Source organism: Littorina saxatilis, linkage group LG8 (assembly GCF_037325665.1).
Source record: "Littorina saxatilis isolate snail1 linkage group LG8, US_GU_Lsax_2.0, whole genome shotgun sequence".
Classification (NCBI taxonomy): Eukaryota; Metazoa; Mollusca; class Gastropoda; order Littorinimorpha; family Littorinidae; genus Littorina; species Littorina saxatilis.
Window position 1 is genome coordinate 59,686,008 of NC_090252.1, and position 11,567 is coordinate 59,697,574.

The following is an 11,567-nucleotide window of genomic DNA, read 5'->3' on the forward strand; positions in this document are numbered from 1 at the left end:
TGTCACAACTGGTTTCGTGTTGGGCTTTCTCTCTCTGTCTGAATCTCATAATTACTTCCTTCTGAGGCCTGAAATGTGTTGCAGGCATTGTTCAGCTTACATTTATTGTTACAATTTTTGTGGATATGTTATTAAGTGTGTCTGTGTTTTTATCATTCGTTATCAGTGTGGTTAAAAGAAAAAGCACACGTCAAAGTAATTTACCCTTCATCATTATCAAAACATGCAGATACAGGTAATAAATATTTGTGATACTTTAAACAAATACAATGTTTGTTTGTTGCGTCTTTTCTTTTTTTCAGAGCAAACACACATCTTATTTGTTCAAAGTGTATATTCTGCACTTTCTAATACCCTGCATGGATCTCCAAATCAAGAATAATGAAAAGTCGTCTAATAGCCCTGCAGCACTCACACGAACATGATAGAAGCTTGCATGCATGCACCCAGGCTCGCTGTCTTCGGCTAAAAGAGCTTACCGTTGGATCTTCGCTCAGACAAATGTAGCTGTCTTGTCCACTTGCTCCTGTCGCATAGATCTGCAATGTGCAACATCATCTTTGATTAATAAGTCTGAGGCACAGACAAACACACACGCGCGCACATTTGCGAGAGAATGCACGTCAGTCTATTCAATCAAACAGTATAAAAACATACCACAGACGTGGTGGTGGAAACTGGACATTCGCCGTATAACAAACTCAAGAGATTCATTTGTGTGTGTATGTTTAATCAAAAGTTCATCTTGGGTACATTCAGTCTGTTTTGTAACAGGACCCATCCCGTAAAAACTTCGATCAGATCTATTAAATTCTGAAATCCCTGACAAGGTTTTTTTCCAGTCATCTGTATCTGACCGAAGTAAAAACAAGTCCCGTAAGGCGAAAATACAATATTTAGTCAAGTAGCTGTCGAACTCACAGAATGAAACTGAACGCAATGCCATTTTTCAGCAAGACCGTATACTCGTAGCATCGTCAGTCCACCGCTCATGGCAAAGGCAGTGAAATTGACAAGAAGAGCGGGGTAGTAGTTGCGCTAAGAAGGATAGCACGCTTTTCTGTACCTCTCTTTGTTTTAACTTTCTGAGCGTGTTTTTAATCCAAACATATCATATCTATATGTTTTTGGAATCAGGAACCGACAAGGAATAAGATGAAAGTGTTTTTAAATTGATTTCGACAATTTAATTTTGATAATAATTTTTATATATTTAATTTTCAGAGCTTGTTTTTAATCCGAATATAACATATTTATATGTTTTTGGAATCAGCCAATGATAGAAAATAAGATAAACGTAAATTTGGATCGTTTTATAAATTTTTATTTTTTTTCACAATGTTCAGATGTTTAATGACCAAAGTCATCAATTAATTTTTAAGCCACCAAGCTGACATGCAATACCGAAGTTCGGGCTTCGTCGAAGATTACTTGACCAAAATTTCAACCAATTTGGTTGAAAAATGAGGGCGTGACAGTGCCGCCTCAACTTTCACGAAAAGCCGGATATGACGTCATCAAAGACATTTATCAAAAAAATGAAAAAAACGTTCGGGGATTTCATACCCAGGAACTCTCATGTCAAATTTCATAAAGATCGGTCCAGTAGTTTAGTCTGAATCGCTCTACACACACACACACACACACACACAGACACACAGACACACAGACACACACACGCACATACACCACGACCCTCGTTTCGATTCCCCCTCGATGTTAAAATATTTAGTCAAAACTTGACTAAATATAAAAATCAGCCAGTACACGCATCTACCCCCTCACACGACAATATATATGTGGCGAAAAAAGGAATCGAGAGGGGGGGAACAAGGAATAAATTAGATCCAGAAATAATTCCACTTCATCATTCCAAAATTCAAGTGTGAAGTGATCGGATACTGTGGTAAAGATACGTGCTTAGTATCACAACTGAAAATGCAAGCCCTAGGGTTTTAAATCAAGGAAACAATTAAAGTTAAGGAAAGATCAACAGAAATGTCGAGAACATGTAAAATATTGTACTTACAATCCGTTTCAGCATGCTCTTCGAATAATAATCTCCCAGTCAGCCTCGTGCTTACGACTTCGACAGGATGTTGCCTCTCACGCTGAGCCAGTACATTTGGAGTGAATTCAAAGGACAGAGATGCAGTGCAAGCACATTAGTTAGATCCAATTCATTTACATTGCTACCTTGCCCAATGTATGGCTATTTCTGTTGGTAACATCACACATGTGGCAAGCAGTGCTTGTTGCCGACTCGGCTGGGACAGGCAGCAGACGATTTTATTTAGGAACCAAATTCTGATTGGTCAAAACATAAAACCGGAACTCAAAGTACCACTTGTTCTTTGGAAGTATCAAATCAAGAACAGATAATCAGGTAAATCTGAAATGGGTTCAACACTTTTAAAAAATCGTAGTAAATCAGAAAACACAGTAAACGTTGGAAAAATCGTCCAGTATCGCTTCTACAGGTCTATACTTGGACAAAACATAAAGCAATTCAGTAAAGCTGACACTTCAAAATGTCTGTTTAGTTACACTTTAAGTTGAACTGGCAGTTTGACTGAAGCAGTGGTAATAACACAGAGTTGTGCTCTTCCTACAATCAATGTTTGGATGTGGATGAGGATGTCCGTACATGTACTTGGTTGTATTATTTTGCTAGACTATTTGTTTCTGTTAGATATATCTGCTCACAGGATTGTTGTTCATAATTTGACATTACATTTACTGCTGATCAAAATGTATTGTTGGAATAGGTCTGCTTAATATTCTGACTGCAGTTTTGTAATAAAATCAAAGAACACAGATGTTTTAAGTATCAAAGTGCTTTTCACACACACACACACACACACACACACACACACACACACACACACACACACACACACACACACATACACTCACACACTATGAGTATGACTGCAAACATGAATTTGTACTTGTATTACTGTATTACAGAACCTGATCTGAAAAAAGGACTGAACAGCAAATTATTCATGCAAGCTTGCTGTATTAACGATTTCTTTATCCATTTTAATAAAACACTGAATTAAAAGATAACAACTATAACAACGTGTGTGTGTGTTTGTGTGAATGTCTATGTGTATATGGACGGACACTGATTAAACCTGAGACTCATCGATTACCCAGGTGAGTGTAAAAGAGGGAGAGAGAGGGAACTTTAAGGTGGGTGCATGGGGACGGACATGTAGTAACAGATATATGTTTTAATCTGTAATCTTAACACATGTGCCTAAAATTAGGAACAGATGCCATTCCACCACAAATACTGTCAGTCTGACAAAAACGCCCAGTGACACTGAACCCCTATCCCTTACAGAACACATTCAGTATACATGTACTCACTTCCTTTCGTCTGCGTTTAGTGAAAGCAGATCGTTCTGATGACATTGGTATCCGGTTTCTGACCTCCTGTGAGTGGTCAACAATTGTCGGAACTGGAACTGCGTTAGGCAACAGCTGTTTTGTGTGTGCCAGGTTTTCTTGCCGGCTTAACTGCGTTCGCATTGGAAGAAAGTGTCGCGAAACACAGCACATCGTGTTGACCGTTTCCAGTTAATCAGTCTTGCTGCAGAAGTTGTAAGCCCATCGGAAAAAGGTGACAACTGATGCCTGAACCTTTTTTCTATACTTCATAGCTATCAGCATCCGTGCGCATTCCTTCGGCGTGTTGTTGATGCTCGATGTAGGCAAACGCCCACTTGAGCGTAAGCTGTAACTTTCGGTTTCCGGACACTAGATGACGTCACAGCCGGTTCTCGTCTACTGGCGGCCATTTCGAAGTCTCGTGTAGCAGACAAATTTGGCGGGTTTCGAAGAAAACGTTTTTAATTAAATCACAATCATACAGCTGCGAATCGGTGAATTTCTTTACATTTTTGGCATCTTCAGGTGCATTTCTCTAACCTTCAGTCATCGGTTAGTGGTTCTAATAACCTTTAAAACAGCATGGTCTGGTCCTTTAAGTCAAGTTAATCTCACTTAGTAGCAAATTTATAACCCCCCGCGGGTTAGGGGGAAGAATTTACCCATGCTCCCAAGCATGTCGTAAGAGGCGACTAACGGATTCTGTTTCTCCTTTTACCCTTGTTAAGTGTTTCTTGTATAGAATATAGTCAATTTTTGAAAAGATTTTAGTCAAGCAGTATGTAAAAAATGTTAAGTCCTTTGTACTGGAAACTTGCATTCTCCCAGTAAGGTTTATTTTATTGTACTACGTTGCAAGCCCCTGGAGCAAATTTTTGATTAGTGCTTTTGTGAACAAGAAACAATTGACAATAGGCTCTATCCCTTCTCCCTCCTTTCTCCGTCGCGATATAACCTTCGTGGTTGAAAACGACGTTAAACACCAAATAAAGAAAGAAAGAAAGCAAGCAAATTTATACAACCGCGATTTTTTATCATTGTCAATGCAGGAGTGATGCACTACAATGCATTGCTGAGAACATTTATTAAGCAAATTATGCATCTGACATTTGCCTGGATGGATCTATAGTGATTTACACGATGGTGTGTATGAGCAGGAAGAGGGTATGTTGAGTGATTTGCCCCGGCTTGCTGTTTCAGCCGACCCAGACAACAAAAAGGACACTGTGGTCAACATGTGTGCCAACATGACAGTAGAGGGCTTCAGGGTCTACCTCACGCTGCAGGGCACTGCAGACATACCCAGCCAAGCGTCCTTCTGTCGCTGTGTCATCACGCCCAATGCTGAGATGGATGTAAAGGCTTTGGACGTCAGGCTGCAGAATGTTAAAGACAACGGTCAACGCTGTGGACCTTCTGGGCTCAAGGTACATGGATTGTCATGTTCCTGTGGCTTTCAGCATGTGTGTGTGTTTGTGAGTGTGTGTGTGCTTGCCTGTGTGTGTGTGTGTGTGTGTGTGTGTGTGTGCAAGCATACATGCATGCGTGCAGGTGTGTGTGTGTGTGTGTGTGTGTGTGTGTATGTGTGTGTGTGTGTGTATGTGTGTGTGTGTGTGTGTGTGTGTGTGTGTGTGTGTGTGCATATATCTGACCACTTGCATGCGTGTTTTAATTTTTGTTCTGTGTTCATTATTAGAAGACAATTAAAAGTCTGATATGATTGTCAAAGCATATGGCTATAATCTCAGTTATTATTGTGGGATATACATCACATAATATATAGCAGATAAGACTTAAATGCAAGTCTAAAACCTTGGCTTTCATTTTTTTCAGTAGTTAGCACTTGAAAAATCCATATTTTGCTCAAGATACATGCAGATTTACTTCCCCACTGATGGCTCATTTGTCATTAACTCCATGTCTCAACAGTGCGCACACTCAGCCTCCCGTAAACCATCCGTATCTGATCATAGACACCGCCAGATTTTTACATACAGCACAAACACCCTTTCGTTTGAACGGTTACCCCTAGGGGAACACCCAGAGCAAACATAACAAATTTATTCTGCGTGGATGTATACAATAAACCATGAGAACTGTTGTGTGGTTTTCGCGTTCTGAATAGTAAATAGCCATTCAAGTGATCTGTAACAGTAAGTGTCATTTAATGTTATTAAATTCCATTGCAAGAGTGTTCCATCAGGTTAGCATTGGTGTTTTAGTGGAAAGATGTCATCCTTCTGTAAACTTTATGTGAGACGGAATGGGCCTTTAAGAACACAAAGGATATTCTCAAGGCAAATGATACAATTCTGAAAGCACAGTCTCCACATGGATAAAATGCAACCATGTCATCAGCAAAGAAGTAACCTTTAAGGCGGTCCTTATAATTGAGCCCGAAGTCGGCTACGCGTAGACCGAAAACTCAGTGCTAAAGCTTTGTGCGGCCAGCTTGGCAAAGTATAGTTGGCGTGATCAACTTGGCCCAGTTAAGGGCAGGCTTTAGGTATTGTCTTTAGTATTGTATTGTTCTGTGGCTGCAGATTGAGAGCAAAGAACCTCCAGACTCAGGAAGCAGAGACCTCAAGTGTGAAGGGAAGAAAGCGCTGTACGGCTTTCACCAGCTGCAGAAAGGGTCCAAAGACAAGGAGGTGGTCCTGACGCTGACCTCAGTGGACACAAGCCACTTCCCCACGGCCGTCTGGATTGAAGTCGAACAAAGTGACTGCTCGTTTTGTCTCTGTTCTTTTTACATTTAGTCAAGTTTTGACTAAATGTTTTAACATAGAGGGGGAATCGAAACGAGGGTCGCGGTGTATGTGCGTGTGTGTGTGTGTGTGTGTGTGTGTGTGTGTGTGTGTGTGTGTGTGTGTGTGTGTGTGTGTTTGTGTGTGTGTGTCTGTCTGTGTGTGTGTGTGTGTGTGTGTAAAGCGATTCCGAGAAAACTGCTTGACCGATCTTCATGAAACTTAACATGATAGTTCCTGGGTATGATATCCCTAGAAATGTTTTCTCATTGTTTTGATAAATGTCTGTGATTTCATCATATCCGGTTTTTGGTGAAAGTTAAGGCGGCACTGTCACGCCCTCATTTTTCAACCAAATTAGTTGAAATTTTGGTCAAGTAATCTTCGACAAAGCCCGGACTTCGGTATTGCATTTCAGCTTGGTGGCTTAAAAATTAATTAATGACTTTGGTCATTAAAAATTTGAAAATTGTAAAAAAAAATTAAAATCATAAAACGATCCAAATTTACGTTCATCTTATTTTCCATCATTTTCTGATTCAAAAAACATATAAATATGTTATATTTACATGAAACATAATTGCATCTGGAGTTTTGTGAATGTTCTCCAGTGTTTCTTGGCAATCCTTGATGTTCACTACATGTTTGTTTTTACTATTTTCAGACCGTACGTTTTTTGCATTCGGCCTGGATCGACATGTTTCAGTACACTGTCATGAATGAGGTAGACTGTTGGTAGAGAGTTTTCTTCCTCTCTGTGCTCTTGCCGCGACATGTTTTCAAACACAACGTCTTCCTGATCTTCATCTGAATTGGACTCACTCGCTGTTGAATCAACAAAGACAAAAGAATCTTCACGGCGATGTCTTTTCAACACGCTGATCGTGCTTTTGTTTTTCTTTTTTACACGAGGACTTCTTGATGACGTCAGATTGTTCGATGTTGTTGACGTCATTGCCTTTTCGGCTTCGTGGTCTTTGTTTTCCATCTTCTCGTATGGCGATTTCGATGTTATATCTCTGACTTGATCAACCCTTTTATTCACTTCTATTCCTGATGACGTCATTGGTTTTGTGCACGACTTTTCTGGTGTCATTTCGATGCTGATGTCATGGTTCGTGCTTCCATTCTTTTGAGGTTGGCACGTGGTCTTTGGAACCTTCTGTTTTTTCTCATGTAGTTGTTCTTTTACGGGTGTGATGTACGTAAGGATATCCGAATACGTCGTTTGAGTTGTCACATCTTGTTGTCTCGTCTTGGGGTGTGTCGACAACATGTCAGTCAGTTCCTTGATCTCTTCTTTGTGACTTCTATTTGTCAGCTGGATTTGTTCGGCCAAGTTGAGAATCGCGTTCTCCATGTTCTGTATCATTCTCTTGCCCTCAGACTGTTCCAGTTTCAAGAGCTGCAACTCATGTAGCAGGATGACATTGTTGTTTTTAATCGCATGGTTGTCATCAAGAGATTCTTCTTCTTCGGTGAGGATTTCACTGACGTCCTCCACAATCTTTTCGTCCAACATCGCTTGTGCACAATCCTCGCAGGTGAACTTTCTCTGTGTTCTTACGAATAAGCACAGCTGATACACTGGTAACTTGGTGTGCATCCATGGAATCTTGCTTTTGCATGAAGAACATGTAAGTTTTCTTTGTTTAGATATTTCCTCAGTTTTTTCACCGTTGATCAGTGTTTTCACGAGTGTTTCATCATCCTCTTGACAATTCTGGAATCTTTGTTCTTGGGTTGTCAAGGGAATCGTGTCGTCATGTCCTTCTTCAACCGTGGTTTCGCTTCGGTTTTCTGCTGTTTCATCTTGAAATTCATCCTCCACACCTACTCTAGTTTCATCCTCTCCTTCAAAGTTCTGATGCTCATTTGAAGAACCTTTGAATATAACTGGATTCTCAATTCCAGCCTGCCGCATCGCGCATTTTGCTGCGGCCAACGACTGGTAACAACGATGAGTTGTCTTTGGGAATGCCGTCACTGACTTCGACGCCTCGTTCCATGTATCAAATATTCCAACAGTCCTTCCACTGCTTACAGCATAAAATCGCTTTTCTGATCTCTTCTTTTTCCTTGATCCTCTCGAATGACTCATTTTTTCACTTTTGAATCATCACTTCACAGGGGATGCGTCTGGCTTTCGCCATTTTAGAACCGGAAGTCTAAAATCTTAAAAAGTGTGTGTGTGTGTGTGTGTGTGTGTGTGTGTGTGTGTGTGTGTGTGTGTGTGTGTTGTGTGTGTGTGCGTGGTGTGTGTGTGTGTGTGTGTGTGTGTGTGTGTGTGTGTGTGTGTGTGTGTGTGTGTGTGTGTGTGTTGATCGCCATCATCATCATCATCATTCTTGTCAAAGTTATGTAAATGTGTACATCAGTTGAAAACAATTGTTGACGTTTTGTGCGCAGAATATAATCAGGATGCACATATGACGGTGGCATGTGAGGGCTTTGTTCCTATGTCAGAACTAGTGGGCCCTGTAACTACAGATGAACCAGAGGACCCCCCAAAAGATGAAGGTATAAAATGATGTAGAAATACACATGCCAATCGGTAAGATGGGTTTGTGTGCTGTACTGGGTATGCCTGCCTAAGCTCCTGCCTCTGAATGTGTGTGTCACTGTGTGTGTGTGTGTGTGTGTGTGTGTGTGTGTGTGTGTGTGTGTGTGTGTGTGTGTGTGTGAGTGTGTGTGTGTGTGTGACACGCACACACAATGCACGCACAAGCAGGACACAGAGTAACAGAGAAAGTGAGAGAGAGAGAGAGAGAGAGAGAGAGAGAGAGAGAGAGAGAGAGAGAGAGAGAGAGAGAGAGAGAGAGTCACATCTTGTTTAATGTTTTATCCCCGAGTACGCTAGTACTAGGGTCCAGCAGACTTTAATTGTGTGTGTGTGTGTCTCGACTTAACAGCTTATTGCTGGGAAACTGTTCGTTCAAAAGTTGATATACACTAACTTAATAATAGGTCCGATTGATCGTATTAAAACTTCATAATGTTACCTGGGACCTAAATGCGAAATAAACCACAAAAAACCGACTTAGTGGTGGGAGGAATTCGCGGAGCCACAGCCAGCCAGGCAGTCTGATACAACAGCCGAACGCGTCACACAGTGACGAGAAATATAGCGTCATAAAAAGATTATGTCACGGTCGAAAGTCTTTGACGTCAATTAATGCATCATCCCTGTAGTCTTTTTCTCTCGCGCGGTGTTTGTGTGTGTGTTCATTTTGTGCACATGTGTTAGTGTTACTGTTTGTGTGTGTGTGTGTGTGTGTGTTTGCGTGCGCGTGCATGAGTCTGTACTCGTGTGTGTGTGTGTGTGTGTGTGTGTGTGTGTGTGTGTGTGTGTGTGTGTGTGTGTGTGTGTGTAAGAAAGAGAGAGGGAGAGAGAGAGTGAGTGAGGGAGAGAGAGTGTGTGTGTGTGTGAATGTGTGTGTGTGCTTTTTAACTGTGATCAAATAAAAGAGAAAGGCCAGTCACCACGCACATCCTCGCATGCAATGTATGTATATAGCAAAGGGAATGCCTGTAATTCACACAGAGCAATCATTTGGTCTTAAACGTGCACAAGACAACAACTTTCATACTGGGGGAGCGAGCCAGTCTGAAGAGTACTCGGGTCCAGCGCCAGCGTTTTTTTAATTTTAATTTCAGGAAGTTCCCCTGCAGGTCAAACATCCGGGACCTCCGGTAGGTTCAAAAGTTTCGATTACTACAATAATTGTTAAAAATAATTCATTGAGAACTTGAGCAGGTGTGGCTCTCTCAGTGGAGGACCCCCTCAAAAATGACCGCAAAACGTGCCTTTTTTGGCCTCTGAAATGGTTGACAAAAAGCTACACAAATACTAAAGACGTAAGGTGCATGAAACAAACTGCTCTGAACAAGAAATGGAATGGCCTTTCCAATGGTAGTCAGAAGTGTTTGGTAAGTGCACATTCTGATTTTTTTGCAGATTTTAAAAATTGGTTTTTGTCAGGTCGATTTTAGGTGTGACCTTGTTTGACAGGCTGCCACAGGATGCAGATCGAACAAATGATATGAACAGTAGACATAATGACTTTTTCCAGCATATAAAGTTCAATTAAAATGGATTTTGGTTAACGCTTTTTTTAAACGTGCGAACATTGTTGCAATAATTTTTTGGCCAAGCTTAGAAGAAAAAAAGGTTGTTCAGGACAGGTGTGATACTTTGTGCACACAATTACACGTGACAAAATCGCACAAATCTAGGGTAATATGTCTTAGGCTTGACATATTTGCAACGTCAACAATAAAACAACAACAACAAACACATCTGCGTTCAGTTATGTGCACATCAATATCAATGGCTTGCTTCACAGATGTCAGTTTTGTTTACACATCTTTGGTTCTCTTAACTCTTATGTTGTAAATCTCTCTTAAAACAAGCTTCTGGCAACTGAACTGGCTACCCCATAACCTCTCATAAACCTTTCTTTCATTGAAAATATTATGTTATGTCATTCCGCGTATTCTGATCATTGTGCTTCCAGCACTTAAGAAATTGTCACGTTCGTTTTTTACATTTAGTCAAGTTTTGACTAAATGTTTTAACATAGAGGGGGAATCGAAACGAGGGTCGTGGTGTGTGTGTGTGTGTGTGTGTGTGTGTATGTGTGTGTGCGTGTGTGCGTGCGTGCGTGCGTGTAGAGCGATTCAGACCAAACTACTGGACCGATCTTTATGAAATTTGACATGATAGTTTCTGAGTATGATATCCCCATACGTTTTTCTCATTTTTTTTTTATAAATGTCTTTGATGACGTCATATCTGGCTTTTCGTAAAAGTTGAGGCGGCACTGTCACGCTCTCATTTTTCAACCAAATTAGTTGAAATTTTGGTCAAGTAATCTTCGACAAAGCCCGGACTTCGGTATTGCATTTCAGCTTGGTAGCTTAAAAATTAATTAATGACTTTGGTCATTAAAAATCTGAAAATTGTAAAAAAAAAAAATTTTTATAAAACGATCCAAATTTACGTTCATCTTATTCTCCGTTATTTTCTGATTCCAAAAACATATAAATATGTTATATTTGGATTAAAAACAAGCTCTGAAAATTAAAAATATAAAAATTATTATCAAAATTAAATTCTTCAAATCAATTTAAAAACACTTTCATCTTATTCCTTGTCGGTTCCTCATTCCAAAAACATATAGATATGATATGTTTGGATTAAAAACACGCTCAGAAAGTTAAAACGAAGGGAGGTACAGAAAAGCATGCTATCCTTCTCAGTGCAACTACTACCCCGCTCTTCTTGTCAATTTCACTGCCTTTGCCACAAACGGTGGACTGACGATGCTACTAGTATACGGTCTTGCTGAAAAATTGCATTGCGTTCAGTTTCATTCTGTGAGTTCGACAGCTTGACTAAATGTTGTATTTTCGCCTTAC

The 11,567-nt window shown here is 40.3% G+C and overlaps 1 protein-coding gene across 1 annotated transcript; it reads left to right on the forward strand.

The window, feature by feature from the left end:
• Positions 1-4,604: 4,604 nt before the first annotated feature.
• LOC138972420 (uncharacterized) lies at positions 4,605-6,293 on the forward strand. The gene is made up of 2 exons (XM_070345078.1): positions 4,605-4,826; positions 5,943-6,293. Exons 1-2 carry the CDS (start codon positions 4,635-4,637, stop codon positions 6,156-6,158), a joined length of 408 nt encoding a protein of 135 aa, XP_070201179.1. The 5' UTR covers positions 4,605-4,634; the 3' UTR covers positions 6,159-6,293.
• Positions 6,294-11,567: the final 5,274 nt, after the last annotated feature.